Consider the following 14,620-nt stretch of genomic DNA (forward strand, 5'->3'; position numbering starts at 1 on the left):
CCCCCCCCCCCCTTCTTCCCACTCCTTTTTGAATATGTAAAGAAATGGACGAGAATTTCAACAATTTCTTTGGCTGTAACTATTGTTATTATTATTTATTTATTGTGCTATTTTATCATTTTGATTTGTTTATTTGATTGCATTTCCTTGTCGGATGTTTCTGTTTATATATTCAAAATAAACCTGTGAAAAAATTATAAAAAAATAAATCCTGAAAGACTACGAGTTAAAAGTTAAGGGTTCTCTGATCTCAGAACAGTGCCCATCCCAGGCTCTACAGATCACAGACAAATCATTTTTGCTCCACATTTCATTGAAATATGTGGTGCATAAGTGAGAGTTTGTGAACCAAAACATTTTGTGAGAAAATATTCTACAGGTCTGCAACTCTCATTGTATGAATTCACATACGGATTTGCAGATGTGAAGTTTACAAATTTTATAGCATTTTTTTCAAATTTACCGATACCCATGTGTGACTATTTTCTACAACCACAAATTCCACTGTCACAGGTGCTCAGTTGTTTTGCTTCAATAATACCTTTATAAATGAGGCCTGTGACGTTGACAGCTGGCACTGACCTTGTTTTCACCCATACTGGTTACAGTCAGATTAGAAAGCTGGCTGGACACTAATACTACCGGCATGTGACATCAGTAACGCCAGTGTTGCCAATACTACTGTGCATGTGCTATATGTATTGTGTACACCACAAACAAACAAGATGCAGAGAATGACTGCAGGAGTTTGCCTTGCCTATATAAAGGAGTTGCCAAATTTGAGGCTTATCAACATGGGCTCAGAATTCTAGCTTGTAAAAACATGCTGCTGCTACACGTCTAGACTACTGGGAGACTTCCCATGATGCACTGAGGTCCTGTATGCATTCTTCTCCCATTAATGTTTATTACTAACTTCTCTCTCCCGTAGTTCAGTGCTTTCCGTGTTGTGCATTGCGCTACTGTGTTCTCTTTCCTCCCAATCACAAAATTATGGATCCCCTGCAAACACTGTGACAACCAGTGTGCCACAAGCGCTGGCAACTGGCAGCAGCCGATAGCTCCTGCAAACTTCACTACACTTTTGTTTTTTATCTGTTTTTTCCGGCTTTATAGCAAAAACGTGTTACCTCTGAAATAAATACAGTCATTGGAAGATGAAGACGGGGTTTTTGGAATAAAGAGCAGCAGACCACGATCCACCCGGCCCAAACAACCGGACCAGGCCCCACGGCGGGTGCGGTGATCGCTCAGAGGAGAGGAAAGAGAGCCAGGAGAGGAGCCATGCTGGCCCAGCTTGGACTGTTCCTAAAGAGCTGGTCTGGACAAAATGGGACTCATGTTAACCAAGCAATGGAATTCAGAGACTTTTGTCCCCACATCGTTACAGAGTCCTGTCCCATTAACATCCGGGATCACGTGCTCGGCAGGTGGTCCATGTTCTGAGCTGTCAGTGTAAGACTTCAGCAAGTTGAGAGGAAGTGGACGGGGTGTATACGTGCATGTATATATGTATATAAATAACTGTATTGTTTTATTTTATTTTATTTTATTTTATATGTTACCATATTTTAATATAGGCCTACACTTAATTACATGTTGTGTGTGTAGTACAAAGGAACTACAAATTTCGTTTAGTTATGCAGCTGTATTATGACTTACAAACAACGTTGTACCTTGTATGAATGTGCTGTATGGTATACAGAGACATTTGCTTACTTTGCTTCTTCATCTCTGGCTATGAGAAGGCGCATGTGATTGGTTGCCGAAGCTGCTCTCAAGACGTCCACAGCTCTGTTAATATATATATATAATACAGAGACAGAACACACATTTCCATTAGTGTTACAGGATCACCTCTGTCAACCATGTGGTTAAAACAATGACAAAAGCAATGAATCCTGACTGGACTACCTTTCACTTGTGACTCCTACTAGACTGTCCCCGTTAACCTCCAAGATCTGGTCCCCTGGCATCAGGTTTCCTGTAAGAGGTCAGAGAAAGGTCAGGTGATCTTTAGTCCACAATGGAGGTATCAGCTACAAGAAGAACATGAAATACAATATATAGTTAGTACACAATGGTGGGAAAATATTTCTATTTTTCAAGGATGAGGACGGACCAAGATAACAGAACCAGAGGATTCTTTCTGTGGGGCTTAAAGCTCCACAACATCAGAGAGAAAGTAATCGTCATCATTGTCAAGATTCCTTCCAGAAAAAGCCAGCATTGGAAGATATTTCACACCACAGTTGGTAAATTTTTCCACACCTGCATGGCTTCCAATGGATCCGGCCATGACTACAATACTGAGAGAAATCCATATCATAGTGGCTTAAAGCCATCCAGTGGAACTGTGGAGTGATATACTGTAGATGGAGGTATGTCTGGTGATCATAGCATCATGAGCATTCAATACTGTGGACATGCAAGCAAGTGTGCTGCAAGAATTACTAGTATACTTGTTACATTTTTGTTTAATTTTGTATTTTGTCCACCCTTATTACTAAAACATGTGTGATTACGATTACTTATGACAGAAATACACTTATCAACATCAGAAAAGTAAGTGGAGGGATTGGACTGAGTGCGGCGGCCTTTGAGACAATCACTGCTCACAGCATCTTCCATCCAGACAAACAGACCAAACGTCACAGGAGGTTGTGTGATCAGACCAGGAACAGAGGAAAGCTAGCAGGGATAAAAGCTAAGCTAACCCAGGTCAGACCTAAGGCTATTCCACTACCCAGCCTGCTCCTGGCTAATGTCCGGAAGCAAAACCATTTGGGTCCATCAGACCATATTTCTCTGCTCCTCCAATTTGGGTTCAGGAGGCAGACACCATCTCCACAGCTTAGGACTGCTGGGAGACTTCCCAGGATTCTTCTTAATACATGTTACTAACTCCACTTCTTCCCTCTCCCGTAGTTTTGTCCTTTCTCGTCTCTCTCGTCTCTCCTTCTGTCTCTTTCTGCAGGTGTTTCTGGCTCCGGACCCAGCGAGTCTGGATCTGTGGTTGAAAGCCTGACACCCACTGCTACAATTATTATTATTAGTCCTCTTATTACTATCATTAGGGGTCCAAGCCCGAAGTGGGCTGGGAACCTGCGAATGCAAGGCATCGCGGTTCCCAGTACCGCAAAGCGGCTGGGAACCTTATTGGAATCGCTCTTGTTTTGATTATTATTCTTCCATGAAGAAAACTGATACTGCGGCCTACACGGTAAGTGCTACAGACGCGAAACTCACAGGGTAGGTCCAGGTCACCGCAGCGACCGCAGGTGCAAATATTTGCACGCTTCTACCTCTAGGGGGTGCTATAACAATTTTTGTGTGTTTGGGCTTGGAACTCCCGCCTACGAAGGCGCATTTCAAAAACCTTATATCGCGTTCGGTGGATCCTGCTGAATCTCGTGGTATAGGCCACGCCCATTTCCGCCTAGACTTTTTTTCCGCGAAAAATGCAAAACCTATTTTAATTAACTTCTCCGAAGCAGCAAGTCCGATCGACACAAAATTTGACACGGACCATCTCTGGACTAAGGTAATACAGGCTTGTGCTCCCCAGATTAATATGTGAAAAACCTTTCCAGTTATAGGCTAACAATTGTTTACGCAAAACATTATTAACAGGAACTGATGTCATATCTTCGGTTTGGAATGGCCGATCAACACCAAACTCATCGACTCATTCAATCTCTTCCAAGGTTCATCTCTCCTGAACATTCAAGAACAATTCACCTGACAAATCCTCTGCCTCAAAACAAGCAGCCGATTACCAAGCTCCAGCAATCAAGGAGAAGGTAAAGGACTTACTTTTTACAATACAGACAATCCAGCAAAACTATTCAACACTCAGAGTTCTGTCAACACCAGCTCTCTTCTCCTCCTTCACTCCTTCAGGATTGGAGTTGCCACCTCAGCCTCTTAATACAGTTAATATAGATCATGAGCCGCTGGTCCTCCCAAGCGTACCACCGCTACACTTGTTCAGATCTCAAAGTTCTCAGATCCACTCAACTTTCTCTCAAATAACTGGAAGGTTTTGGGGGGGTCTGTCAACCCCGGGTGCTACGTTGGATTCCCAAAAACCAAAGCTGTACAGCAAGTCCAAGCCTCACACACAATCATTTCGTTTCTTCAATACATCATTTAAACAAATCTTTTGATGGTGTGATCCTTGCAAGTGAATTTGAGCATTTTAGCAGAGTTTCAGGAGCAGGGTCACACCTCAATCATGCCATTCCCGGCATTTCCATAAATACCCACCTAACCCATCTCCTCTGCTTTGCTTTCATTTTCCGCACCTCACCCCCTTCTCTATCTTGTTTCTCATCTCCTTTTTCCTCTCCGTAGGATTATGTGGGGCTCCGTCATGCCTGAGTGGTACGCTGGATTTCCCACAGTAGCAAACCAAAGCTGTACAGCGAGTCCAAGTCAATCCTTAGGAACAAAACAGACACTGCTAACTCAACCAGAAGCATTCCAGTGGGACTCTTGTACATCATCTTCAAGTGGTACGCACTTGTCATAAACCATCACCTTAAGATTTCTGCTGGTACACTATAAAGACCCCATCCTATCAGGCGTTTGATGTCAGATTCAGCAACCCTTCACAGAATCCCAAAGCTGTTACCTAAAAAATTCCATTCATTAATCACACTTCATCTGATTTGCAAATGAGCACAAGTACAGACCTCAGTGAGTTCATACAGGGACATCAGACCCTTCGCTGGGTGCTATTAGGACAATCACAAGTAGAGCGCAGATGTTCTTTTTGTAGTTGTATGTGGAACAGTGATCCATAATAAAACACAATATTCAATTGTCACTTGTAACTGGTTCCAGTAATTCAAACCCAGGCTTCAAAAAACTCCCAGCTGAAATCACACACACTTTAAGTTTTATGTGATAAGCTATAAATTAGCACAGGAGCACTGCAAAGCTGCATCTTATGTTTTATACAGTTTGTACACAAATGAATGCTAGTCCTCTAGCCTACTGGAGAAGAGTTGAAAGATGTAAAGAAACTACATTCGCATTATGAAGACCAGATCATCAGAATCAGTTGGACACAGCATTATAATGACCTCATTTTAAATAGATCCATGCCATCTTAAATGACCAAACTCACCCCTTTAACCAGAGTTGGATTGAAGGGGGTATTTTTATTCATGGAGGATAGGTAGTTAGGGTCAGGCTAGCCATTAGGAAGGAGATAACAGGTCACTGAGCCAATAATGTATAGTTTATTCGGTACTGTTCCTTTTATGTATTGTTTTACTTTGTCCATTTCTTACTGCCTCTGTGTACTTTTTGGACCTCTGACTTCTTTAAATTTGAACTGAAGTAATAAAAGAAGGTCCGGGACATTACACAAAAAAAAAAAGTATCATAAGAGGGTACAATACTTACCATCACTTGAAGCAAGGCCACCTGGTAAAATCCGTTTGACGTAGACTCCAAACTCCTCTCCAGTTTGCTCCTTCACTCCACCAATCACTTTAATTCCTGTTGGGAGAAAAATCACTTTTTCTTTACATTTTTCAATTTTCTTTCTGTTCAGTAATTTTGAAATCAATTAAAGAGATCAATGACAGTGACCAGAGAGAGTAATTAATTTCTTCTTGCCTAACTGTGTTCAGGAGAACATTTGATCAAGACTTAATTTCATCTCAAATTTCTCCCTACTCTTGACCACACAGCAGGAAAAATCAACTACTATCCAGGTGCCTTTTCACTAATATCCCTCTATTGAATTTTCCTGCTTCTGACAGCATATACCGTATCACTGAAACCACCAAGTACATTATAAAGTCCTCAGGACAAGTAAGTGGTTTCTTCAGATTAAGCTTACAATGGTGTAACTTTAACTAAGAGCTCAGTTAGATTGAGTCAACCTCTAAGTCACCATTACATTACTACACTATTTCAGGTTCCACAGTAAAAAAACAACTGTAAACTCCAAATGGAACAAATGCTAATTACAGTACATAAATGAATAATAATAACTTGGTACAGATGGAATTTTAAATACTGTGACCTAGGGGGAGTGAAGGGAAGGTCATTATTCAGCAGCTGCTAATTTATTAGCATATAGCTGAGAATAGGAATGAGAGGGTCGTATAAGTCAGCTCTCCAATCATTCTTGGATTTCAAGGGGCACAAATGTGTTACTTCACGGCAGATATTTAGAAATGATTCAATATTCTGCCATTTATATACTTAGTAGCTTCTTATTTGTACAGTTGTTGTCATTTGAAATGGATGTGTATGACAAAGAAGTCTTTGTGGGTCCCACCTGCAACTGTGTACACTATTTCAGTGAGATTTAGGGGGCTGCAACACAGACCGTTGGCTCAGACAGACTACATTTGTAACGTTACAAGACTTTTTTTGTGTACCGTTACCCTCCCACCTCTCCCAGGCCTCGTTACTCACAAAATGACCATGAGCATTCTGACCGTTTCAGGTTTATTTGCATCAAGGTGAAGAACTTTTAACTTAAAGGACTTTTATTCACAAATAACTTGACAACATTAATCAGGTTTCTGAATTTTGTTATGCTTTACTCCTCCCAAGCCGCCTGTCATTCTTTACCTATCAGACTTTTACTTACACATGTCCTGACCATGTTCTGTTCCCATGATCCAATATTTATGTTTAGTTTTTTTATTCGCCATTCTCTACATAATAAATTGTACAGTACACATTTAAGAGAGGTTTATAGTGGTGATTTAAGGGGTTACAGTGCAGCTACAGTGGCTTGTTTGATAGTGAAGACAACATTAGGAAGTTAACAAAAGACTTGGTATCTGCTACCTGCTGTAAGACAATTGACAAAGACATCTCCGCTGCAAACCTTCTGCTCACAACGGTCATAGCTCTCTGCCACAGTGAATGACAGAACATGGACACAGTGTTTGTACAGTAGAAGCCTCATAACTAGCAAAGAGGGGGCTGTTGAGCTACTAACCTCATAATTTAGCATTTGTACAGGCTGGGTTTTTTGCAGAACTCAACAGCTTAAGCCAACAACAGACTACTACAGAACTGGGGACAGCCCAAATCAGTGCTGAACAAAACATACATTCATTTTCTGATGTATGCATTGAAGTGCAGTTGAACAGTGATGCAATGACTTAACTTAGAAAGAAAGCGGACAAACTAAAATATTAGTGACAAAAAATCTTTGAACTGAAATGAACGAAATGATTCAAATAAGCAAAATGATTCGTGATATTCACTTCTAGTAAGTAGGGTGACTCCCGAAAAATCCAGGAAAGTCCTGAATTACGAGCAGTTGTCCCGAAAATTACACCTAACATGAGTTTTGATCATAGCCTAATTAAACATTAAATACTGATCAGTGGATAGTTCTCTTGCTCCAGCAGGGGTTGCAGGTCATCTGTACATTGTGTCAACAGCGTTGTTACAGCCACAAAGTAACACTCGTCGTGCTTCTTGTGGTTAGTGGAAGTTACAGTCACGAGGACAGGGAAAGTGTAGCTTCAGGCAGCCACAGTAGAGAGATCTGACGTTGCGCAGACAGATGTGAGGTGTGATGTGATATGATGACATGAATAAAATAAATATAAAAATTAGGTAAAAGATCATCCAATTGATTACCAGTTGTAGCCCCCCCTCACAGTCTTGTATTCAGACTGAAAGATCAAGCGAGCTTTTGCCCTTCTGCTCCCCATGAGGTTTCTGTCCTCCCTGAGCTCGCCTTAAGACACCTGCGTTACCATTTGACAGGTGTACCGCCCCAGTCAAACTCCCCACCTGCCACTGAGTGGGTCATGAAATGCATCCATCTAGTGGTAATGTGGTGCTATCTGACGCTGAACTATAAATCTGAATCTACATCAAAGGTGTCTGTGGTGGGACTTCTGTTAACCCAATTATAAACGCAGCTGAACAGAACACACTAACCATTTCTGACAGTTCTTCAGATTCCCTGCGTTCCATAATGCTAATACTTGTAGTGACTCAAGCCTAGCAGGTAAAATGTCCCAAATTTAACCATTAGATAAGGGCCTCAGTTGGCCTCTTACCACAGAGACAAAATGGTAACACTAACTGGGTCTGCAGCAAAGTCGCGCATGTTAATTACCGCCTGTTGGAAGAATGTGGTTATAAAGTTCTCTGTCTCTGTCTCCCACCCCTTCTTATTCTTCTCTGAGGAAAACACTATCTTGTTCTTATGCTCAGCTTCAAAGTATTCTCCTCACCCCGACTATCATCTGATAAGAATAAGATCATTCTAAAGCAAAAGCAGCTGGAGCAAATATAAAAGACTTGCCTCTGTCCCTGATGTTCAGCTTCACATTTTGTTTTCCAAATGATTATTTCCCACTGAATTAAGGATATCCTTGCCTCACAAGGATTAAATATTCCAATACTTGTAAAGATCGTAACAAGAAATGTAATGAAAAAGGCACTTAAAATGGTTATTAAAAATACCTCAGATGATACATGAACATAAAAAATGACATGTCATAGCCAAACAGAGGACTGAAAACGGCTTCTTTAAAGCCCACTCTGTAGACAAAATTTACTGTGTTGGAGATGATGTTCACTATGAACACTGTACCCTGTACACAAGTTGAGGTGTTCCAGTTTTCAGCTTCATTAACACAGAGATTTGCATGTGCTGTTCAGACAGCAGGAGTAGGACAACATATACTCCCTCGGCCGCTGTGGAGGTTTCTGATGCGGGTGGGTTGCCTGTTAATCAAAAGATCGATGGCTGTTCCGCCAGTGTATGAATGTGTGCGAATGTCAGTTTCTGTTTGAGCACTTAGACTCTTAGAATAAATGTGTGTGAATCGTGAACGCTTTGAGTGGTCGAAAAGACGAGAAAGGCGTTATAAAAATACAGAGCATTTACAGTAAGGGGGTCTTTAGGATTTATGTATTGGAACAGTGTGTGCACATGCTCACGTTGGACGACTATAAGCTGCTTTGCTTCTCACCTGGTGCTGCTTTAAGTGCGCACACACACACACACACACACGCACACAGACACATGCCTGTATATGTCTTTTATTCTTCTGTGTCTTTGTTGCTCACCTGTAACTCAAAAACCATTTGAGCTACATATAGTAATTACAATTTTGGTGTGTAATTTTTTTATGTTGTGCCCTGTGTTTTCATTAAAAATATATGTGCATATTTAATGAGATAAAAACATTGTGAGTTAACGAGTTTTATATTGAATTAAAGTACTATACATGGAGTCTTCTGCATCTGTGTACAGTCCAACTCCATATAGTATATTAATTCCATAATGAATTAATGTTTAGGAAGTCAGTAGTTATGAATAGTAGTCTATTACGGCCCATTGGATCACATTGGATTTATAATTCAGCATTGGTATAACGTACAAACCTTCTACATTCTTTAATGTCTAAAGCCCCATTTACTCATTTTGGATTTATTACTCAGCCAATACATTAAGGTCAGTGAGTTGTCATGCGATTATAAAGTCATCCAAAAATCATGCCAACCTGCATAACTGTGCACAGCAATCACACACATTTTCTTCAGGAAATGTTTTTTTACTTCATTTTGAGATGTATCCATGTTTGTATGGCAGGAATAATTCACAAAAATTAAAGGGGCACTCCACAAATTGTAAACAGGAGTATAGTCTTCTTGTCACGTGCAATGTTCTCATCATACGGGATGGGTGGTAGAAATTGGGATGATTACCTTGTTTACAACATAACAATCATTCTAGGTGGATGTATAATTGCAGAGTTGGTCATGTGAGATTTAAAAAATACTGATGATATAAAACTATATTTAACTTATGTAATGTGGGCTATATTTCTAACTGCAGAGCTGTTTTTTAAGTCTTTTGTTAACTTCCTAATGTTGTCTTCACTATCAAACAAGCCACTGTAGCTGCACCGTAACCCCTTAAATCACCACTATAAACCTCTCTTAAATGTGTACTGTACAACTATATTTAAACTATATAATGCAGGAATTCATAAAAATATATATTATAAAATAAAAACTCAATTAAAACATTCTTGTACATCCATTTCCAATGAGCTACAGTTCAGTTTTAAGTTGATTTGAATGCCTTTAATGTACTTACACTTATGTAAAGCACCTCTGCTTGAACAGGATATTTTACAGCTTGACTGTAATTGTATTCATGCAAACAGGCTGTTCGTCCTTGCGTAGGCATAAGCTCCAGCATGGTGGTATACAAGTGAAGTAAGGAGAAAAACAACAGCAGCTCCCCGCATTCTTAACCCAGCTGAGTTAAGTGGGTTAGGGCTTTGCTACATGACCTACTTCCACTCCCAGGCAAACACACAAGTATACCTACTCTGCAGAGAAAAGCCCTTTAAAAAGTAGGATTTAAATTATTGCAGCTATGCAAAATCAGGCTCCATTGTCAGATAGTGGAGGATGATTGAATAGGGCAATACATTATGTTGTGAATGTGTATAGCTCTATGAATGTGATTTGTACTGTTTTCCTTATGATGGGTAATTTAAAATGGTAGACTTTTACCCCAAAGAAGTGCGATAAACTCGCAAGCTAAAATGTGCTGCTACAAATAGCTACAGCTGCAATACCGGGAGCACAAAAGACTAAATAAAAGGCCACCAGACTCAACAACAAGGTGTCTCTCTCAGTGGGGACACCACAAATGTTTTAGCTTCTTTCAGCCCATTGTTTTGATTTAACCACTTTAACCAACAACTTTATAGTTTGGTTCGATTTCAACCTGCTTTCCAGCGGCAGCAGGAAGCGGTTTCCAGTAAAAAAGCTACAGGACTAGTGAACAAGATAAATGCTTCTGTCCCTGTTTGTATTTTATGGGCCAGAGGTATTCAAACCCAGCAAGACTTCCTAGTAGGCTAACGACATGTTAAGGCTCGAATATACTCTGGAGCGGATGCATACACGGACAGCTGCGGACACGGACTACGTCTGCTTGGTGGACTCGTTCCACTCTTGCGTGGTAGATCGGTTGGTGCCCTGGTAGTGTAGTCTCCCCTTTTTTTATGGCCATGCAAAACGGGTGGCACGTGGATGTCCGCACAGAGCCTACGTCACGCAGACCCTTGCGGATTCGGAAAGTATTGCTTTAGAGACACAGCACTGAAGGCCAGATGATGTCATACAGCTCAGCTTTACGCTGTTTTATTACACAAATAATGTCATATACTGTATATACCCCAGTGAAATGTCAGGAGGGTATAAAGGTATGAAAAATCCTATAAATATACCTCCAAAGCAACAATAAGAATATAGGCATACTCAAATATTGAATATATTTGAAGGGGCAGTATGTAGTTTTCAGCGGCCACTAGCAGTGCGGTTTTAAGATTGCAACCAGGCGTGTGCTTGAACTCATGAGTGAGCATAATCCGAAACACAACCGCTTTCATACAGCGATAAACGGAAACCCCGAAATGCCGACTATGGCTTTTCTCCAGACATTTTCAGGCTCCATTTCTTCAACGTTCCCGGCTCAGAGGCAGATCAAAACCGGCTATGTACATTTTATACAACGCAGCGAGCCGACATATTGGCACCACTTTCCTGGAAAAAAAGGCAGTGTGAAAGTGGCTGTAGACAGACAGGGAGACTGCTTCACACAACATGCTGGAAACTCCGGTAAACTCCTACTGCAACATACCAGTAATATTTTTATCAGCTAGACGTTGAACTAATCCATGCTTGTTACATGATAACGTTACATTTACTGTATTTAGCCATAGTCATACATCGTTAGCTTGCCTCTCTGCTTTTCAGTAGCTAACATTACTATCTGTGTGTCTTTCATCGGAGGCTCAGCAATGTGAGCACAGCTCAATGTATTAGATGACTCTTGATGCTCTCTGTGATGCTCTCGCCGTTTTGTTGCATTATTGTATATAATGTGCGTCATGTTAGTTACAGCGACTAAGAGGTGGAGAAGCTGTGTACCTGAGTATCAGTAAAACCACAATAAATCTAAATTGAACGCTACGAAGCAAACAGCAGCAGGTCCAAGCTAATTTGTGTTAGCGGGCTGCCCTGCCTGCATCACTATAGGCTAGTAAACAAATCGCTCCAAATTGCTTTTTACTAAATCAACACTTGACATAATACCGGTGTTACACAGGATAGTAATGTGGGTCGTGTTAGCTGATGAAGTAATGTGGAAAGCTACACAACTTCAACTGGATAACGTTAGCAAATACTTGGCGTTAGCTGGCAAACTTTACTATATCCATGACTCCGACCTTTCTGATGTTCACTGTGTTTTCACTTAAAATCATCTGAATCTTGTTTAGTCTGACGGGCTTTATCATATAAAACTTTCTTGTTGTTTTGTATCCTTGCGTGGAGTTTGTGTTGGAGTCTGTGTTGTGCGGGGAGCCAGTTGTTTTGTTTTATGGTGTTGGTGGACTGCATGTTGTTAGCTGTGGTGTTAGCTGTAGTCGGAAAGAGGCTCGGGAGTGCACAGGCCTACATCCAGACCCAGTGTCCTCACATTAAAAACAGCATGGTGGCTGATGCAAGTAACAGAGAAAACAGGTATGTGTTTCATTTCTAAGTGAGGTACGAGCCCACTGACAAATGGTAGTAGAAATTTGATTTATTAATAAGTGATTTCACTGAAAAACTATATCTAGCCTCTTTAATAGACAAAGGATTATGATCACTAACAGTGTTGCCAACATGGGCAGAGAAGGGAGAAGGTGGTTTAGGACCACTCCACAGACCACTATATAACTGGTCTGGAACACTTGTTTCAGCAACCCTAGTGGCAGTAACCAGTGATACATGTTCGTGACTATGGTCAGTGGACAGACAACTGACAGACCAAACCCCCTCTCCAGATTTGTCTAATAAGCATCTCCTGTTGTCTGAAAGCACTACAGATTATTTTTAGTGTGAGGATAAAGTACCGACAGGAGTATTTTGTCATAGCATCTGTTCAGTTTTTGTGCCAAATTCAAGATGTTTTAGTTGACCATGGAGGATTTGTGGATTTGTATGGCTAATGATGTGGTTAGGTGTTCATTTTCTGTGTGCCATTTACATGTTGTCCTTGTATCAGAGTTGGTTTCCTCTGAGTGCTCCAGTTTTCTCCCCCTGTACAAAGACATGCAGCGTAGGTGAATTGGAGTAAGTTTTGTCTGTGTGTGTTGGCTGTGAGATAGACTGGCAACCAGGAAGTACTCTGTCTCTCACCCTGTGAATGCTGGCATACGCCCCAGCCCCTGACAAACACAAACTGTATTAACAGCTACAGAACACAAACAGTGGAGAGGACATAGTACCGGCAGGAGACAAAGTTTCTACATATTTGTGTTGAGAAATCTTTGCCGGGACAGAAATATTTCCTTCTATCAATGGTCACTGAAGAGAAAAAAAAAAAAAACCTACTTACCCAGGCCATTCTCACAGTCTGTAAACTCCATGGAATGAACAGCTCGATCTACTCCGTATGGACCCATTAGTGTCCTGTTAGAGATAGAGGGATGAGGAGGATGGCGAATAGAGGGATAGAGAGACGGACAAGAGCAGATAATAAGTACATCACAAACTTAACTTTAAGCTAAATCTACTTTTCTACTCATTTTACTTCCATAGATTAGACTCTGTCCTTCAGTTGCAAAGCTACACAGACTATGACTACATGAAAAGAAGCTCCTGAGTGGAATTTGTCTTTGTGAAGAATACAGAACTGTCTGTCTCAGAGAGTTTCTCCAACAGCTCACAGGTAGGAGACCGGAGACACTTGAGATACCTTGTTCATAGCTGCCATCAAAGACAAACGCAGGAGACATTTACTTTAAAAATAGTGTCCTTCATACACCATGTGACTAGAGTTGCAAAGGGGCGGTAAATGTCCAATTTTCCAAGGGAAATGTTCCACAATTTCAATATAAAACTTTTCCACTGCATTCAGCAGCACATGTACAGATAATTTGCCAGCATCCCATTAAATAGAAATTCAGTCAAACTACAACCCTGTGCATGCACAGTGCATTTTCTTATCACAAGAGCCCATAATATTGCCAACACTACTGCACTGAGTGAGCCAAAGGATTACATTATTTCAGGTAAGTTTTGATTATATTGTTTTTAACTGTTTAAGGTGTTAAGAGACCTGAAATCACATGTTACGTGGCCAGAAAGACTGGACAGCAGAACATACAGGTGTCGAGCCGAAAAGTGATCGTCTGCTGAAAACTGATTGCCGTGCGCGGTAGCGCGCGCAGCATGTTAAAAGTTGTATCGCCAAGTCTCTTTACATCTACAGCTGCTTTTATCTGGATCAAACAGACATAACGTGCAAATAAACATCACTTTATGTCCGTGGTAATACTTTTACGTTTCTTTTAACGCAATAATCACAATTGTGGCATAATAGGCCAAGTGTTTAGCATAGGCAGTTTATAGCATAGGCACGACATTCACGTGATTTTAGGCAATAACGGAAGCCTTTTGTTGCCGATGGAATATGTGTTCGGTAGGCTTATGTCTAATATCCTTGTTTATATTTGGAAAATGGAATGTAGTCTATAATTGACATGACTTACTGCTGAATTATATATAAAATAAAGACATGATCTCTTTTGCAATTATTCTT

General features: G+C 40.7%; 1 protein-coding gene across 1 annotated transcript in view; it reads right to left on the minus strand.

Annotated features, from left to right (window-relative positions):
• si:dkeyp-72e1.9 overlaps nucleotides 1–14,620 on the minus strand; it is a 104,160-nt gene that overhangs the window by 42,097 nt on the left and 47,443 nt on the right. Inside the window, exons 2-5 of the mRNA XM_046030507.1 lie at nucleotides 13,415–13,488; nucleotides 5,416–5,511; nucleotides 1,915–1,984; nucleotides 1,720–1,794 (exon numbers count right to left, since the gene is read on the minus strand). Of these exons, the coding sequence (XP_045886463.1) occupies nucleotides 1,720–1,794; nucleotides 1,915–1,984; nucleotides 5,416–5,511; nucleotides 13,415–13,488 (315 nt within the window). The remainder of the gene's footprint in view (nucleotides 1–1,719; nucleotides 1,795–1,914; nucleotides 1,985–5,415; nucleotides 5,512–13,414; nucleotides 13,489–14,620) is intronic.

The sequence above is a fragment of the Micropterus dolomieu genome, linkage group LG02 (genome assembly GCF_021292245.1).
Source record: "Micropterus dolomieu isolate WLL.071019.BEF.003 ecotype Adirondacks linkage group LG02, ASM2129224v1, whole genome shotgun sequence".
Taxonomy (NCBI): Eukaryota; Metazoa; Chordata; class Actinopteri; order Centrarchiformes; family Centrarchidae; genus Micropterus; species Micropterus dolomieu.